Here is an 18,671-nt window from a genome sequence, read left to right on the forward strand (position 1 = left end):
TGACATTCTTGAGCCCAAAAGGCATCTTTCTGAATTCAAAAAGGCCAAAGGGTGTTATAATAGCTGTTTTTGAAATGTCATCCATGTGGACCGGGATCTGATGATACCCCTGGACCAAGCCCACCTTGGAAAAGATGTGGGCTCCCTGCAGATTGGACGTGAAGTCCTGTAAATGCAGTACCAGGTAGTGATCTGGTGTGCTAACCTTGTTCAATCTGTGGTAATCACTGCAGGGTCTCCATCCCCCTGTAGCCTTGGGTACTATGTGGAGTGGGGAGGCCCAGGAGGTATCGAACAGTTGAACAATTTCCAGATCCTCCATCCTTTCAAACTTCTCTATTGCTAGACAAAGTTTATCTGGAGGGAGTCTCCGAGGTCGGGCATGCAGCAGTGGCCCTTCAGTTGGTATATGGTGCTGCACCCCATGTTTCGGCATTGCTGAGGTGAATTGCACTGTAATTATTGTGGGGAATTCTGCCAACAACCTGGAAAATTCATTCTCCGAAAGCGTAACGGTATCTAAATGTGGGGCTGGCAGATTTACCTCACCTAGTGCGAAGATCTGGAAAGTGTTGGTATGAATGAGCTTTCATCCCTCTAGATCAACCAGCAAGCCATGTGCTCTGAGATCAGCTCCCAATTGCGGTTGTGCGACTGCGGCCAATGTTTATCGCCGAACCGAAGCAGGATCTTATCTGTGCAAAATGTCTGGATAGTACTGCAGTTTGCAGCTTTTAATGATGGGTCGGGTTTTCAGTTACGTATGTTACGCCCCGAAGGGGGAAGCACACTGTATCCACCAAGAAATGTCGGCTGGATTGTCTATCCCAGACACATAAAAGGCTGTCTTGATGGCCAGCTGCCACAGCCATTAGCGATGGCTGGCCCTGGCATGTTCCCTGAAATGCACAGGGAGGTCTGCAGCAGTGAGCTTCTGCACCCCATCATTGATGGTAGAAACACCAATGGGTGCTATCTTCATCCAGTTGTCTCCTAGCCAACTGGCGGTCTGACAACGAATTTGATCGACCCTGCTACGATCTAATGTTGGAGTTGCACGGTCCTGCTACAGTGAGGGGGATCTGGTGACCTGTCCTACGGATGTCATGCATTCTTTCTTAGCCCGCCACAGAATGGGCCGCGATTCTCCGTGGGTCACTGAAATCTTCTTTGGCCAGCACCCTATGGATATCTTCTGGCAACTGTTCCAGAAAGGTCTGCTTGAACATGAGGCAGGGCCTATGCCCTTCCACTGTCTCCCAAGCTATCCAAGTGAAGTAAATGGGCTGCTTGCTCAAGGTATGGATGAGCAGATTCTTGAGTATCATATATTTGCCCTTCTCCGGAGGCTGCTACAGAAAATAGGAAACTCAGCATGCCATCTTTTGATCCAGGGCACTTATTACATAATAGTATCACATGGTATCAGATGTTATCTGCCCCAACTGGAATTAGGCTTCTGCTTGGTCAAACCATACACGTGGTTGTGAGGTCCGAAACATTGGCAGTTTCAGAGCCAAAGCATGCATTGAAGAAAAATTTTCTATGTTGGGGTCCAAATATTGTTTGGATCGTCAGTGTCACCAATGTAGCAAAGTATTCTATATTGAGCTACTACAGACGTTGGTGTACAGTTGTCGAGTTGATGTATACGCAGGGAATTCGATTCCTCCAGGCTTGTATGCTAGGCTTATAAACATCACTGCTTCTGTCACATGGACAAGAAGTACATCACCAGTGATGACATCAGCTCAGATTAAAAACCTGTGTTGGATACAAGCCAATTTCCTGCATTTTTCACAGCATGTCCACCATTTTGGGAGACGGTTCATTTGCTGGTAAGTGGTTTACCACAGTAGGGTATAATTGAACAATGAGAAATTCAGAACCAAACATATTTTCTGTCAATCAACTCAAAGGAGAAAATGTCACACTGGCCTTGAACTTAGCAAGGTATTTTACAAAGTCACTAATAGTATGCTAGCCTGAAAAGTGAGATCCCATGGAATCTAAAGCGAGCTAGTAAATTTGGTGATTCGAGTCAGCATATAGAGGTGGTGGGTTAAGGGAGGTCATTCATAACTTTGAGTCTGTACCATCATTCAATCATGCTTGAATCAGAAGAACCCTATACTTATTTTCATTCCAGACCTCCTAATCCCTTTAGCCATAAAGGGCCACATCCATCTCCCTTTTGAATATTTCTACTGAACTGGCCTCAATATTTTGTGGTAGAGAGTTCCACAAGTTCATAGCTCTGGGAGTGAAAATGTTTTTCCTCATCTCAGTTTTTAGTAGCTTTCCCTTTACCGTTAGACCTTGATCCATTGTTTTTGGCTTCCCCAAACACAGGGAAACATTCTTTCTACAGCTAACCTGTCTAGTCCTGCCAGAATTTTATACCTCTTGATGAGATCCCCTCCCATTCTTCAAAATTACAATGGATATAACCTTCATCTATCCAATCTTTCTTTATATGTCTGTTCTGCTAACCCAGGAATCAGGCCTAGTGAACTTTCGCTGCACCCCTTCAATAGCAAGAATATCCTTCTTCAGATTATAAGACCAAAATTGTACACAGAACTTAAGGTATGGCCTCAGCAAGGTCCTATAAAACTGTAACACCTTCCTGCTTTTATATTCATAACCTCTCACAATAAAGGTCAACATGCCATTTTCTTTCATCGCCACCTGAATTCCAACAATGTTTAATGCATCATGACACCCGGTCACATTACACCTCCAAGAAATTTTTTCACCATTCATATTATAAGATGCCTGCTTGTTTTTGCCACTGAAATGGATATCCTCACATTTATCTACTTTATACTGTATCTGCCATGCATTTTCCCACTCTCCTAATATGTCCAAGTCACTCTGCAGCCTCTTTAAATATTCCTCACATCTTACATTGCCACCGAGATCAGTGTCATTTGCAAATTTAGAAATGTTGCATTCAATTCCTTCATCTAGATCATTAATATATATTGTAAATCACTGGGGTCCCAGCACTGATTCTCATAGTATCCCACTAGTAACTACCTGCCAATATGAAAAGGACCCATTTATTGCCTCTCTCTGATTCCTGCCTGCCAACCAGTTTTTATTCACATCAGAATCATTCTCTGTGTATGCCAATCGCTTGTACTGGACCTCATCAAAAATCTTTTAAAGTCCAAATGCATCACATAATCTCGTTCACCATTATTTATTCTACTGGTTACACCCTCAAAAAAAATTTGTCAAGAAGATTTGTCAAGCATAATTTCCCTTTCATAAATCCATGCTGACTTGGGAATAATCCTGTTACTCTTCTCCAAATGCACAGCTTTAATTGACTCATGCATATTCCTCCCTACTTAAGTTAGCCTATTTGGTCTGTAATTCACTGGTTTTTATTTTTTTCCTTTCTTTAAAAGCAGTGTATCTACCCTCTAATCCAAAGGAAATGATCAAGAGTGTAGAGAAAATGGGAAAATAATTATTAATGGATCCACTCTTTCTCAGGCTACCTCCTTCAGTATTCTGGAATGCAGACTATCAAAAGGGAGTATTGTCTTTCAGCCCCAATTAACACAAATTTCACAATTGATAATAATTTCTGTCAATTCTTTATTCATGTTAGCCTCTCTGACCTCCTGCATTCCCAGAAAGTCTTCTCTAAGGCAGATACAAATAACAGTACCAAATTATTTATTCAATGGGTCTGCCATTACCTTGTTCCCATTATCAATTCTGATTGCAAAAGACCTAATTAATCTCTATTTACATACCCATAGGAACTCTTCCAGTCAGCTCTTAAGTTCCCTGCAAGTTTATTCTTTCTCTATAGAAGTCTAAATTTCTCCCATTCCTCAGATTATCTTATTTTCCTATGCCACTTTATATGCCCCATCTTTGTTTTAATGTTATCCCTGATTTCCTTCATGGTCCAAAAGCAAGCTAAAGGGAACTAGTTCAGATAGGCAACTTGGTTGGCATGGAATTTTGGGCTGAGAGGCCCGTTTTCTTGCTATATAACTCTATAACCTTGACTAATATGAAATTTTACCTATTTGATATCCTTTACCGAGGTAATCTAATATGCCCAACTGCAAAAGAAATCTACCCCATAACCTCATCTCATTTCAGTACTGGAAGAGTGCTACTGGAGTTGTTAAATCACGGCCTTGTTTGGCTGAATGAATATGAAGAACACAAATTAGTCACGGCAGAGCAGACAACTTTTGGTCAATATTTTTAACATAACATAACATAACAATTACAGCACGGAAACAGGCCATTAGGCCCTTCTAGTCCGCATCGAACCAAACACCCCTTTCTAGTCCCACCTCCCTGCACAATGCCCATAACCCTCCATCTTCTTCTCATCCATATACCTGTCCAACATTTTCTTAAATAATACAATTGACTCCGCCGCCACTATTTCTCCCGGAAGATCATTCCACACGGCTACCACTCTCTGAGTAAAGAAGTTCCCCCTCATGTTACCTCTAAACCTCTGCCCCTTAATTCTTAACTCATGTCCTCTTGTTTTAATCTTTCCTCCTCTTAACGGAAATAGTCTATCCACATCCATTCTGTCTATCCCTTTCATAATCTTAAATACTTCTATCAAATCCCCTCTCAAACTTCTACGCTCCAAAGAATAAAGACCTAATCTGTCCAATCTCTCCCTATACTCTAGATGCTTAAACCCAGGTAACATTCTGGTAAACCTTCTCTGCACTCTCTCCACTCTGTTTATATCCTTCCTATAATTAGGCGACCAGAACTGCACACAGAACTCCAAATTAGGCCGCACCAACATCTTATACAATCTCAACATCACCTCCCAACTCCTATATTCCATGCAATGATTGATAAAGGCCAGCATACTAAAAGCCTTCTTCACCACCCTATTCACGTGAGTTTCTACCTTCAGGGAACGATGTACCGTCACTCCTAAATCTTTCTGCTCTTCTGTATTCCTCAATGCTCTCCCATTTACCACGTATGTCCTATTCTGATTCTTCTTACCAAAATGAAGCACCTCACACTTATCAGCATTAAATTCCATCTGCCATTTTTCAGCCCACTTTTCTAAGCAGCCCAAATCCCTCTGCAATCCTTGAAAACCTTCTTCATTATCCACTATTCCACCTACCTTAGTATCGTCTGCATATTTACTAATCCAATTCACCACCCCATCATCTAGATCATTAATGTATATAATGAACAACAATGGGCCCAATACAGATCCTTGAGGCACACCACTGGTCACCGGCCTCCAACCTGACAGACAATTATCCACTACCACTCTCTGGCCTCTCCCTTTCAGCCAATGTTCAATCCATTTGACTATCTTAAAATTTATACCTAAAGACTGCACCTTCGTAACTAACCTTCCATGTGGTACCTTATCGAAGGCCTTACTGAAGTCCATATAGACAACATCCACTGTGCTACCCTCATCCACATTCCTAGTCACCTCTTCAAAAAATTCAATCAGATTGGTCAAACATGACCTTCCTCCCACAAATCCATGTTGAGTGCTCCTGATCAGACCCTGTCTATCCAGATGTTTATAAGTACTATCTCTAAGAATTTTCTCCATTAATTTACCTACCACAGACGTCAAACTTACAGGCTGATAGTTGCCAGGCTTCCTCCTTGAACCCTTTTTAAATAACGGAACCACATGCGCAATGCGCCAATCCTCCGGCACTATCCCCATATCTAATGACATTTGGAAAATTACCGCCAGAGCCTCTGCTATTTCCTCCTTCACTTCTCTCAATGTCCTGGGGAAGATCCCGTCTGGTCCCGGAGACTTATCCACCTTTATATTCTTCAAAAGCCTTAAAACTACACCTTTTGTAATCTCTATATTCCCCATATTTACCCAATTTGCTTTTTTTTAACTCACATCTCCCAATATCCTTCTCCTTAGTGAATACCGAAGAAAAGAAACTGTTCAATATCTCCCCCATTTCTCTAGGCTCCACACACAGTTTTCCGCTCTGATTTTCTAAGGGACCAATTTTGTCTCTAGCTTTCCTCTTACCATTAACATATTTGTAGAACTCTTTTGGATTAGTTTTCACCCTGCTTGCCATAGTTTTCTCGTACCTTCTTTTAGCTTTCCTAATTCCTCTCTTAAGATTCCTCTTACATTCAATGTAACATTTTCACTTAACTTCATTTGCAAGAGATTACTGTGCATGAATTGATTGTCATGCTTACTTAAGAACAGGAACAATGCATGATATTTTGTGATGAGGTATCATGTGTATTGTTCTGTGTATTAGGAAGAGAGCATGTTACCTTTTCTTTTGCTGCTTCAATTTCCTTTTGTTTTTCATTTGCCAACTGCAGAAGCTGGGTCTGTTGAGACACCTGTACAGCCTCAAGTTGGTGCCTGAATGCATCATCCATGGAATGAAGTTTTGCCACTGCAGCCCTTGGTGGTTTTGGACAAAACACACATCAATATGTTTATAAATATTTTTGGAATGCAAACAATTCCACTATTTGAATATGAAAAGCAAACTCATAAAATATATAAATTTGTAATCACTTGTCCACAGTCAAGTGATAAGACATTCTAGTTTTACTGTATATAAAACTGACTAACAATCTCCTTTTGTTTCTAATTTCAAGGAAACTAAGGCTATTATGAGAAATCTACATGTAAAATAGGAATTTTCATCATCTTAGAAAACCCCTCAAGCTCAAGCTTGGCTACAAATTCTGTGAAAAGTAGGGCATCTTAACAAGATAGTTTGTGAGAAGGTTTTCAGTGCTTACTTTGGGATTTTTACTGACAAATGAATTTTTGCCATTCTGAATAGCCCTTTCTCCATTTTAGAGGTTTTGTGTCAGTGGGATGTTACAATTTTTCAATTAAGGCAAATAATAATTTGTTAAAATGCCAAATAAAATAGCAAAAGTAATGTAATTCAAAATATTTCAGTTTTATATTTACAATTTGCTATGGTGTGTAAAAAAAAAGTGGAGATAGGGAAAGGGGTGCTAAACTGACATCATAAAGTAATTTAATCAAAATTTAAAATTTATGAAGTTTTTTCAGTTTTACTAAGAAGCTAATTATGAATTGAGGTAAAATGTTAAGACCTAGTTCTTGATACAAGTGCTCCTCAACTTATGATGGAGATACGTTCCAGCAAACCCATTACAAAATGAAAAATTGAAAGTCGAGAAAGAATACCGCACCTACCATTTTTGATGGGTTGTTTACGGTGCACTCATTCATGTGATCGCTACAGAGACTGCGAGCGTGGTTAGAGTCAGCATCGCGAAAGAGTACCCCGTACGATAGTCTTGTGTGATGCTGCCATTACCCAGCATCGCGAGAGAGTAGTGTACCGCCTATCGCAACAGATCGAAATTCAAAATTGTAAGTATGGATTCAAACCATCATAACTTTGAAAAATCACAAGTCAGACCATCATAAGTAGGGGAGCACCTGTATTTTACAGCAATGGGTTGCATAGCTGAGGAGTTCTTCATATCTCTATAAAATTTTGAGTATTAAATAATTTTAGATATGATTCTTAGCCTTGCATTGAATAATTGAGTCAACTTTTAAAATTATACATTCCTGAGAGGTATAAAATTAACAGGCCAGTTAATTGGATGAAACACCAGGTGGTGGCACTGTAATACAATTTTTATAAAAAACAAGCAATCAGTTCATATTGTACATATTTTTGCCACTACCAAATTTAATTTTAACAGAAAGTGAAATGCAATTGCAAAGGGGTACCTCTTATTATAAGTTATACAAAGTCTGCAATTATACTTTTGGATTTATTATGTGGCTGATGCATAGAGGTATTAAAATTCTTTTTTTTTTAAACAATGGTGGGATATGTCATCTATGGATTACTGCTCAAAGAACTTTGAGGTCTGCTACCATGTTATATAAAGGGGACTTGACCTAAAAAAAATTGTACTTTTCGACTCAATCCTGAACCCTGTTTGTTCTCCAGCCCTCACTTAATTCACAATCCTTAACAGCTAATTTTCTCTCTAAACCATTCTAATACCTTATTCCCCAGACCACCTCTCAGCCTTGCAATCCTCCACCAATCCCAATTGCAGACTTATCGTTTATTTCAGTGTACAAGTAAAGTCATGAAACCCCCCAAAATTGGGGTTTAACTTGTATGGCAGATACAAAAATGAGACCTTAAATTCAACTAAAAAATTGCCCGACATAGATTCGACATATAAGACTACCCTAGAAGCACACCCCCCACCGCTTGCGCCGCCACTCCCGACACCTCCCCACTGCTGGGTGCCACCATAACCCACCCAGACATTCTACAATTGTAGAGCCCAAGGTCGCCACTCCTACCCACGAGACTGAAGTCACCACTCCTGCCCGGCAGGCTGAGGTCACCCCTCCTTTCTGTTAGGCTGAGGTCTCAGCTCCTGCCTGGGAGACAGAGGTCACCGCTCCTGCCCAAGGCGACTTCTTCGATGTGGACGGCACCGGTGTTGAGAATGGAGTCGCCGACTCCGGCTGCAGCAGATGCTGAAGACTTGGACCCAGCTCCATTTTTACTTGCTTGCTTAATTTACAGATTTGTTACTTGGTGATTGGGGTGGTGTAACAAAGTTTGGGTTGTTGCTGGGAGGCCAGGACACCAATCTCCAGCATGTTCCTTGCAGAAAAGTGCGGGGTGGGGGGGGGGAGAAGGGTGTCAACTTATACACCCGATATATAATAAAACCATGAAAATGAGGACCTGACTTATCTGAAGGTCAACTATTTAGTGAAATACAAAATAACTAATTTCCTTTACGTACACTGCAAAGGAAAGGTCTTCAGGTATACAAGCCCTGCTCAGTAGTACAAGATATCCTGGACTTCATGCACTAATAAATTATCTACTGTAGATCCTTAAAATGTTTGTTGGCCTGCTGTGATTCAACTGTATAAATTATTAAATTTTTCCAGAGATATAGGCAATCCAATATCTCTATATGAATGCACATTTCCACCTCTTGACAAGGATTAATCAAAAATAAAATCACATTTATCCAATGTGGGCCACCCATGATCCAGTCCAATTCTCATCTTGCTGAAACAGATCCACAGTAGGTGCCATTCCCTGGCCCTATACTCAGCTAGGAACATCTAGACAAGAAGGACATAAACATCATCTATAACTCTGCTTTCAACATAATAGTACCAAACAAATTCATTCCCAAACCACATGACCTTTGTCTCTGCAACCCATTCTACAATTGCATCCATAAATTTTTTTCCTGCAGGCTGCAATCATTGAGGATTGGTGATAGCACTCCTCCACTATCACAGGCCCTGCAAGGCCAAGTACTCAGCCCCCTTCTATAATCCCTGAGTGCTTGACCAAATACAGCTCCAACTCCATCTATAAATTCATAGATGGCACCACTGTCGTAGGCAGCATCTCCAACATCATCGGGGGATAGAGAGACCAGCAACTTGGTGTAAGGACAACAACCTCTCAACATCAGCAAGATAAAGTAGCAGGTTTTGGACTTCGGGAAGTGGACCGAGTTCACTTCTCAGTCCACATCATGGAGATGAAGAAGAGATGTAAACAACTCCAGTGACTGATCCTGGTTCACCCATTTTTTTTTTAAACTTTATTTAAGATTTTATAACATGAATAACATATAGAATTACATTTAAAAAAATTAAGAACAAAATAATAAAATTACAATACAGTATCAGTAATCTAAATAAACTATACCCTCCCCAATAATTATTACACATTAATAACTCAACTCAAATTAGTCCAACCCCCCCTTTCCCCCAAAATAAAGAGTGAAGAATTAATAAAGTTAATAATATATGAGAAAAAAAACCCACTTACAAAAAAAAACAAAACCATAACTGATTAAAATACTAACAAAAAGAAAAGTAATTAATACTAAGATATCAGACTTAAAAAACATATTTAAATCAAACTTAAATGCACATATTTAACAGAGTTAAGATGAAACATATATTTAACTCAAACTTAATATAAAAAATTAGTAAAGTTAGTAACATTGTCTATCAAAAATTCTTAAATCAAAAATTCTTAAATTGGTTCACCCATGTTGATGCAATGGCCCCAAAAAATGCATCACCACTTCCTCAGAAGCCTGAGGAAATTTGGCGTGTCACCTGTATCCTTTAACAACTTCTACAGATGCAACATTGAAAGCATTCTGTCAGGGTGCATCACTCTATGGGACAGTGGAACTGCGCTGCTTAAGACTGCAAGAAATTGCATAGGGTTGTGTGCAATGATCAGGCCATCATACTTTCCTCCCTCCCCTCCACCAACTACTACTATCCTGGAGAAGCAGCCAACATATTAAAAGACTCATTCCATCAACAATCTCTTTACCTTTCTCCAGTAATGGTAACATGAGATGATGCACCACCAGACTTATGGACAGTTTCTTTCCCGCCATCATCAGATTCCTGAATGAACCTCAAAATATTACAATTATACTGCCCTCACTCCATACCAACTTACATTTCTCTTTAACTCTGAACTTTTATACTTTGTCTTACCTGTTGTACTACATATTATTTCTAACAGATCTACATGCAAAATATTCTCTATCATTGCATTTTGGTCCATGTGATAATAAACTTGAACTTAGATTTTATTTTGCATTTTGACTAGTAGTTATTTTCTTCAGGATTTAAAATCTTTTTTTTTCCCCCCAGAGGTGATTTGGGTTCTGCCTCCTAAGCTTGTGAAGCATACCTAATTTTTCAAGATCATAAATATATGTCAGTCCACAGAATGATGGATTATTTTATATTCTTGAGATTGAAGTTGAAGAAAAACTAGAGAACAAATTACCAAAGTTCATATTTAAGTTATGTGAGAAAGGAAACCAATTATAACTTTTAGATTTCGTGTTGCATTCTTTCAATCAAGATTATATACAAAATCAATAACTGCAGTACTAATTTATCTGTTGGATTAAAAGGTGCAAGCAAAGGGATAAAACAGATCTAGAAACTCAAAGGATTGGAAGACACATTATTTAAAAGACATTAATATGATCAATAACATTACAATTGTGATTTTATAATTTTGGTTACTCAAAGAAAAATATCCAAGTATAATTGCAGACCAAATGTTGATGACAATGTTTGAGATGGAGGCAGCGCTGCAAAGACAAACTTTACACAGAGACATGCAGATTGTAAGAATGAGAAACTTCTTGCTAAACTTGCACATTACTGGAACAGCAAGAAGAGTAACTAACTAAATTCTCATGATTTCTTTATTGTTGCCAAAACTTACTTTTGACCTTCCAATGCTTTGTTTCTCTCTTCAACAAGTTTTATTTCTTTAGCATCAAAAGATTCTTTCATGTTTTTGACCTGCGTTTCCAATTTTGTCAGTATCTCGGCTTTATCTTGCCACTTCTTATTTATAGCACTAGAAGACAAAAGACAAAGGCAAACCATAGCAGATGCTGGAAATCTAAACTAAAAGCCAACGGTTCATGGAAATACTCAGCTTTGAAAGGTCACCCACCAAAACGTGCATTTTCTCTCTCCAGATACACCCTGAACATCTGAATGTTGCATTTACTGGTTTTATTTCAAACAAGAACAAAACAGTTTGAAGGAAACTGAATACCTTCAATAAGGTGTATCTGCTAGTTCATTAACAACCTTTTCTCAAATGAATGCGGAGTACTTTTGTAATTCTGGAATTTTAATTATCTATTTCCCTATGTTTTTGCAGCAATATTGTTAAATACGATCACATTACTGATGATCCAGGGACTGCATCCCCCAATAAGCTGCATTCAATGGAAGTACGCAGCATAATAATTAATTATTATCCCATTTACAGTAATATGCTTATCGAATTGAACATTATCTTCCATTCCACTATGATAGCCACTTAGGAATTGCAGTCATTAAAGAGACTAAAATTGAATGACTACAAAGGTTGATGATTATTTTTCATTAATCAGTAATAGGAGAGGCAATTGGCAAAAAAAATTACAATATACAAACTGAAAAATAATGATCAATTTTCATATAGTTCATTTGCCTTTCACAAGAATACCTTCCAATAAATAGAGTTGTGTGAAAGGGATGGTCTGTCTGTTCTTAGGCGGCTCGGTTAGCGTCGAGGTGAGCATAATGCTATTGTTTGCCAATTTATTGTAATCAGCTTGAGTATAACATCAGATCTCTTTCTAGTTACATCAGTCTGACAAGTAAGCAATTTAAATCAGAAAACAAAACTGCTTCAGGACAAAAATCTGTGTTTGTTTGATAAGTCTAAGGAAATACACCTCTAATCTTTAGTTAAGAAGTCAACATCCAAACTCTTCAAAATGAAACAAGATTATCCAAAGCTTCTAGCAAGGTCTGATTTTAGCCAGGATTGTCACTTTCACATAATTATTATGCAACTTCTACTAAATTCTTTCAATTAAGATCGAGTTCAGGTGGAATCTCAAATATCAACAAGGAAAAACATCAATATGGACATTGCAAATTGTCCATGAAAATATTTAAATTGAAAACATAAAGGCAATATTCTTTTGTGTCACGACATTGGGGAGAACATGGCTTCTCTTCTTCAAATGCCTCACTACTGCATTAGACTGGTAGCACAGCCTAGACTCAGCGTTTGTGTCTTTGGTATGGTTCTACGTAGAAGTACTGGTTAAAAAAAAACACTAATCAGTGGGTATACAGTAGCTGCCACAAAGAAACCCATTCCAGTAAAACAAACTGAATGATTTAAGAGATGAGTAATACATGGATTTTTTTTCCAGCTTTTACTACCCTGCCATATACTGGTCAAGCACATCACAAGAAAATAATGCAGAAAATTAACAACAGCTAATAAGAAAGAGAATTGAAAGTGTAGCAGAGGAAGCTAATTTATTATGAAATCATCATTCTGTACAGATTATTTGAAATTTAAGGCAATTGGTCCAATGTTGATAATCACACTCAGGCTCATTAATTTTCAAAAATAAAATAGACCATCATGCAGTTGAAGATGTAATATAAAAATAACAATGGCAATATTCAGCATTTACCTGAAAGCCCTTTTTGTTTCTCCCAGTTCAGCTTCTTTTTCTTCAAGCTGTTGCTTTAATTCCTTTTTCCTTTCTGAAAGCCTCTCAAATTTATCTTTCAGATCTTGTGATATAGCAGCTTCATTCTCTAATTGTTCATGGAAATTCCTTTGATCTTGTAAGTTTTGTTCCCTAGTTCTCCTAATCTGTTCATCTCTTTCTTGCAAACCCTGCAAGGGCAAACAACAGTATGTTTTCCATGTGGAAGGCTTTTTCAGGATAAAAGGATAAACCAGACACAAGTATTTAAGGTTCACAGATATCCAAATAGTAGTGAAATTTAATTCTCAATTCAATGATTTATTAAAACTTTCTCCAAAAATTAATATTATGGCAAACTGCACCACTCCACTATCAAACCAGGGTCCGTAGTTGTGGGCCCCTGCAGGATCAGGAATTCCCGGTGGCTGGGAAGCACAAAGAACTCTGGGAGGTGCATGACTTCAGAGGTTGGGTGATTGTGATAGCGCACCAACATTATTTAAGCTCCTGTGAAGATTCCATTGAACAGTTCTGCTGGTTTAACTCAAAGACAACTTCTGTTGTGCTTTATTCATTGCACCACTCACTACCTTGGTGACCCTGACAGTCCAAATGACATTTTGGACATCATTATGGATGCACAGAATGCCGTTGCACTCATACTTCCAGTATTTTGGACCCAACAGCCATAGGTCTAGTTCAAGCAGGCCGAGGCCCAGTTCCATCTTTGCCAGATTACCACAGTACTACTATGGTGTTGCATTGCTGGACCAAGACACCGTAAAGCATAGCGTCGATTTCTTACGCCAGCCTCCAGCCAACAACAGGTATGAAGCCATCAAAATCCTGCTCATACGTATTTTTGACCTTTCCTGATGCAACAGGCCAGCACAACTTCTCCATGTGGATGACCTGAACAACCACACTCCTTTCAAACTAATGAACCAGATGCTGGTGGTCATGGACAGACACAAGGCCTGTCTGCTTTTTGAGCAACTTTTTCTAGAGCAAAAGCCAGAAGACATCCATTTGCTTCTTGCAGATGAAGACTTTAACAACCCCTGGAAAGTGGAGACCTTGTGAGGACTATCAGCACCTGAATAACATCAGTGAAGCAGATTGATACCTGATTCTCCATATATAGGATTTCTCTGCGATCCTTCATACCACTAAGGTTTTCTCCAATATCAAACTGGTGACACAGATACTATCAGATCCCAGTTCACCTGGACAACATTCCAACGACTGCCTTTATTACCCTGTTCGGGCTATTGGAATTCCTCCGTATGCCTTTCAAATTAAAAAATGTGGCCCAGACATTTCAATGCCTAATGGACATAGTTACCCAGGGCCTGGATTTCGCATTTGTTTATTTGGATGATAACCTTATTGCCACCCACTGGCAGCAGTAGCACTGGGCCCATCTCTATCAACTATGTCAGCGGCTAGATACCACAGGTTAGCAATCAACCTGGCCAAATGCCAGTTTTGCCTCACATCAATCGATTTATCAATTTCCTTAGACATCAGTTAGCATGGAGCAGTTCCACTACCTTCCATGGTTGAGGCCATTTGGAAATTTCCAAGACCCTCTACCATTAAATCCTTGCAGGAGTTTGTTGGCTTTTATCATCATTTCTTACCAGCTGCAGTCAAAGTTATGCAGCCACTTTTCAAACTCTTGTCCGGATATCTCAAGGAACTGAAATGGAATGACGAGGCCATGGCTGTATTCAGACTGCCAAAGGTGCCACTATGTTCGTGCATCTGTTGGTTGACGTGCCAATGGCTCTGACTGTGGGTGCATCGGGCACTGCGGTAGATGTGGTCCTGGAGCAGCTCATCAACGGCATCTGGAAACCCCTAGCTTTCTTTAGTCGTCATTTGAGACCACCAGAGCAAAAGTACAGTGCTTTTGACAGGGAGCTCCTAGTCCTCTCCTTGGCGATATAGCATTTTTGCTATTTTCTAGGGGGCAGAGGGTTCATGGTCTATATGGATCACAAGCCGTTGTCTTTTACCTTTGCCAAGATGACAGATCCGTGGTCAGCATGACAACAACAACTCTCCTACATTTCAGAGTTTACGACTACGATACGGGGAGTAAAGTGAAGTTGCTGACACGCTATTCTGCACCATCATTGCTTTCCTCCATTCGCCTGTGCCCGGTATAGCCTACACCGCTTTGGCATCAGATCAGCTGGAAGATGAAGAGATGGGCTCATATTACACTGCTATATCGGGACTAAAATTGAATGACATACATTTTGGTCCAGCAATGCCTCCCTACTTTGTGACGCATCCATCAGTCTGCTCTGTGGCTTTATCGTGTATTTGACACCACACACAGTTTGGCTCACCCTTCAATTAGGATGACAACAAAGTTCATGTCAGGCAAATTCATGTGGCACAGCCTGAGCAAACAAGTCGGTGCTTGAGCAAGGACACGCATCCAATGCCGGACCTAAAAAGTTCAGCACCACACCAAAGCCCTACTACAGGTTTTTGCACCCACGCAGCGCAGGTTTGATCACATCCATGTGGATATCGTCGGCCCATTTCCCTCATCCAAGGGTGCTACTTACCTCTTCACAACAGTACAGGTTCACGAGATGGCCAGAGGCTGTCCCACTCTCCGATACCTCTGCCTCAGCTTGTGTGAGAGCCCTCATGGCCAATTGGATAGTGTATTTTGAACTACCCATGCATATCTGACAGAGGAGCTCAGTTTACGTCTGGGTTATGGTCCACAATTGCACAGTTGCTGGGAACGCAACTACGTCGACCAATGGCCTATCATTTCCAGTCCAATGGTTTAGTGGAAGGTTTTCTCTGTCTAACATTGGCAGGTGGAAATAGATAGGCTAACTCTTTTTCCATTGGCACGTACACAATGTGGTGAAATTGATGGAAAACTAGAAGAACTGTTGCTCAAAGCTCAACTGAGGCAGGTTCAAACATGATTTTCAGTGTTGTCTTGTAGAGTTTGGATCATATTGCTGACCATATTGCTGACCCTTTGACCATATTGCATTCTTTGAGGCGCTCCAGCTTTCATTCAGATTACAAAAGTATACAGATTGGTTAGTTAACTGCTCCTTAGCATAGACAGGTGGCAGAATCTGGAAGGAGTTGAGGCTTTGTAGAGATGATAGGCCACAGGAAAAATCAAAGGTAAAGGTTCTATTATCATCTTGTAATACTACATTTTTTTTAAGAATGTAACACACATGAAATTCTCTAACTTTGTCTATCGTAAGTTGCAACTTTGTCAAGCGCCCCTCACAGAAATGAGGTCCCAGCGAGGAACAAATCCACGACCCCTGGTTTACAAGACCAGCACTCTAATTACTAAGCTATCGGAGCTTCAGTAGGACAATAGAATTGTTCTGTGACCAAAGAGTAAATAGTCTCTTGTGCCTTTAGGAAATATGGAATGACCTCCAGAGACATAAACTTTCCTCAGTTCTAAGGTACCTCAAATTTCATGGGATTCCTCAGATTTAAATGTAACCTTTGAAATATTGTTCACTGAATCTTCAGTGGAGAGAAAAAGGACACATGGGCAGCAAACAGACTCTCTCCAATAATTCTGCACGAATAGCCAAGAATTACTGACATTTTCTGTATTGTTTCAGATTCAAACAAAGATTAAATTACAAGGATAAATTCCAGATTTGCCTTTCTTTAGGATGGTTGACACTGAACCCAATCAAAGGCTTTTAAATTAATGAAGTAATTTACACAAATACAGAAAAAACTTCTTCCTGTGAAGGAATATAAAACACAAGGAGCATAACACTAGGCTAAGCCAAGTGATAAGAACTTTTTCACACAAACATAGAGGAAATCTGAATCTTCCTTAAAAGATGATGAAAACTATTCATTTATTTTAGACATCTAAAATGTCTAAAATGGAGCTTCATTTATTTTTATTAAAATAAAAATAAATGGAATGACGAGGCCATGGCTGTATTCAGACTGCCAAAGGAGCCACTATGCACTTTTTTTTTGCATGGGGAAACAAATGGTGGTGAACAAGAGCTAAGACATAGTTAAGACATTATCCATGCAATGGAGACAAAAGAGCCTGCAGATCCTGTAATCTGGAGCAAAAACAAAAAGGGTTGTATGGTCTTCGGCAAGGTTTAGATAAAAAAAAACACATTTAATTAAACTGTCCATTAAGGGACCAAACTTTTCTTCGAAAAGAAAACATTTTTAAATGTAAACACTAGTCAGTAATAGCAATACACTGTTTTATTTGATTAATACAGACCAAGCATTGTACACTTCAAGCTGGCCACAGATGCATTAAAACGTTCAACTTTGGGTACCTGGAGTGCCCAAAGACTAACAAAATAACGAATTTGTAAACTATGTGAAACTACGCCAAACTATGTCTGCCTATCATTTCAAAATATTTGTTTTTCTGCACATTAAACAATAACAACTAATCTTTATCTTGACTAAAACACAATAATGACCATTTTTACTCTGGGGTGTATGCCACACCTCATGCACAGCTCATTAGGGAAATTTAAGATGAACAAGAATCACAGTTGAACATTCCAGGAACAACTATATCTTTTCAATTTAAAGCTAGACCATTACTTATCTTTCATTTTCCCAGCTCCACTGCACATGTTCTGAGATGGGATTTGCAAATCCCATCACACAAGTCCAGTCTCAACCCATCAATCTATCAACCTCACTATCCTGACCCTCCAATCACCAGAAAATCCACATCCCACTCTACCCCACAAACATAAAACAAAAGCTCAACCTTAGACCTGCTAAACAGTTGGCACATTCACAAAAAAAAGCATGCCTTATCCTTTCAGAATCCCATTCAAATCAATATTTAAAGTCCACACTCCTCTCGTTTTGGTGTCTTCAACATCCCCAGAGCTTCTTCAGGTGTCAAGGCCATAGTCTTTGGGATTCTCTGTCTGCACCCATCTGCCTGTCTGTTCTAATATGTTCATTACAACCCATTGGTAAGCAACTTTGGTTGATTAATCTAATAACTTTTGTCAAATATTACTTGATAAATCTGTTGTGAAGTAATAATATTTGATCAACAAATACAATTTATTGAAACTGCAATTATTTATGTTGATATTTAAATAATTTATGTTTATATTTAAATACAAAGCATTAATATATTTGAATTTTAGTATGATCTACTTCTATTGATTGTTTTTCCCTGAGAAAATATAATAATACAATATTTCCTATTCAGCAGTCTTTAATTATTTTTAAGAATGAGAAACTCACTTCTTTAAGTTTTCTAATAGTATCAGTTTGATCATCCACTATCTTTGTTTTGATCTTCAAAGCATTCATGTCTTGCTCATTCTGCCTTTTTAGGGATTCCATCTCTAAGGTCAACATTTCAATCCTTGCCTCAAGCCTTCCTCTGTCTTGTGCCAAAGAAGAGCCTGTGTGGTAAACATTGTATACTGATGAGAACAGAATCTAATTTGTACAACGCAAGACTCATTTTAAATTTTACGGATAAAATCACATTTACTGATACAATTTGCATATCTTCAAACTGAGCC

General features: G+C 39.1%; 1 protein-coding gene across 8 annotated transcripts in view; it reads right to left on the reverse strand.

Annotated features, from left to right (window-relative positions):
* lrrcc1 (leucine rich repeat and coiled-coil centrosomal protein 1) overlaps nucleotides 1-18,671 on the reverse strand; it is a 147,901-nt gene that overhangs the window by 5,653 nt on the left and 123,577 nt on the right. For 7 of the 8 annotated variants that reach the window (XR_011352452.1, XR_011352451.1, XM_069922028.1 and 4 more), the window contains exons 16-19: nucleotides 18,385-18,548; nucleotides 13,084-13,292; nucleotides 11,313-11,450; nucleotides 6,307-6,442 (exon numbers count right to left, since the gene is read on the reverse strand). Coding sequence is in view for 6 of the 8 variants with exons in the window: in XM_069922028.1 (XP_069778129.1) it covers nucleotides 6,307-6,442; nucleotides 11,313-11,450; nucleotides 13,084-13,292; nucleotides 18,385-18,548 (647 nt within the window). In the remaining 2 variants the exon portion in view is untranslated. Of the gene's footprint in view, nucleotides 1-6,306; nucleotides 6,443-7,268; nucleotides 7,372-11,312; nucleotides 11,451-13,083; nucleotides 13,293-18,384; nucleotides 18,549-18,671 lie in introns of those variants that run through there. The other variant, XM_069922030.1, reaches the window with a different exon arrangement.

The sequence above is a fragment of the Narcine bancroftii genome, chromosome 2 (assembly GCF_036971445.1).
Source record: "Narcine bancroftii isolate sNarBan1 chromosome 2, sNarBan1.hap1, whole genome shotgun sequence".
NCBI lineage: Eukaryota > Metazoa > Chordata > Chondrichthyes > Torpediniformes > Narcinidae > Narcine > Narcine bancroftii.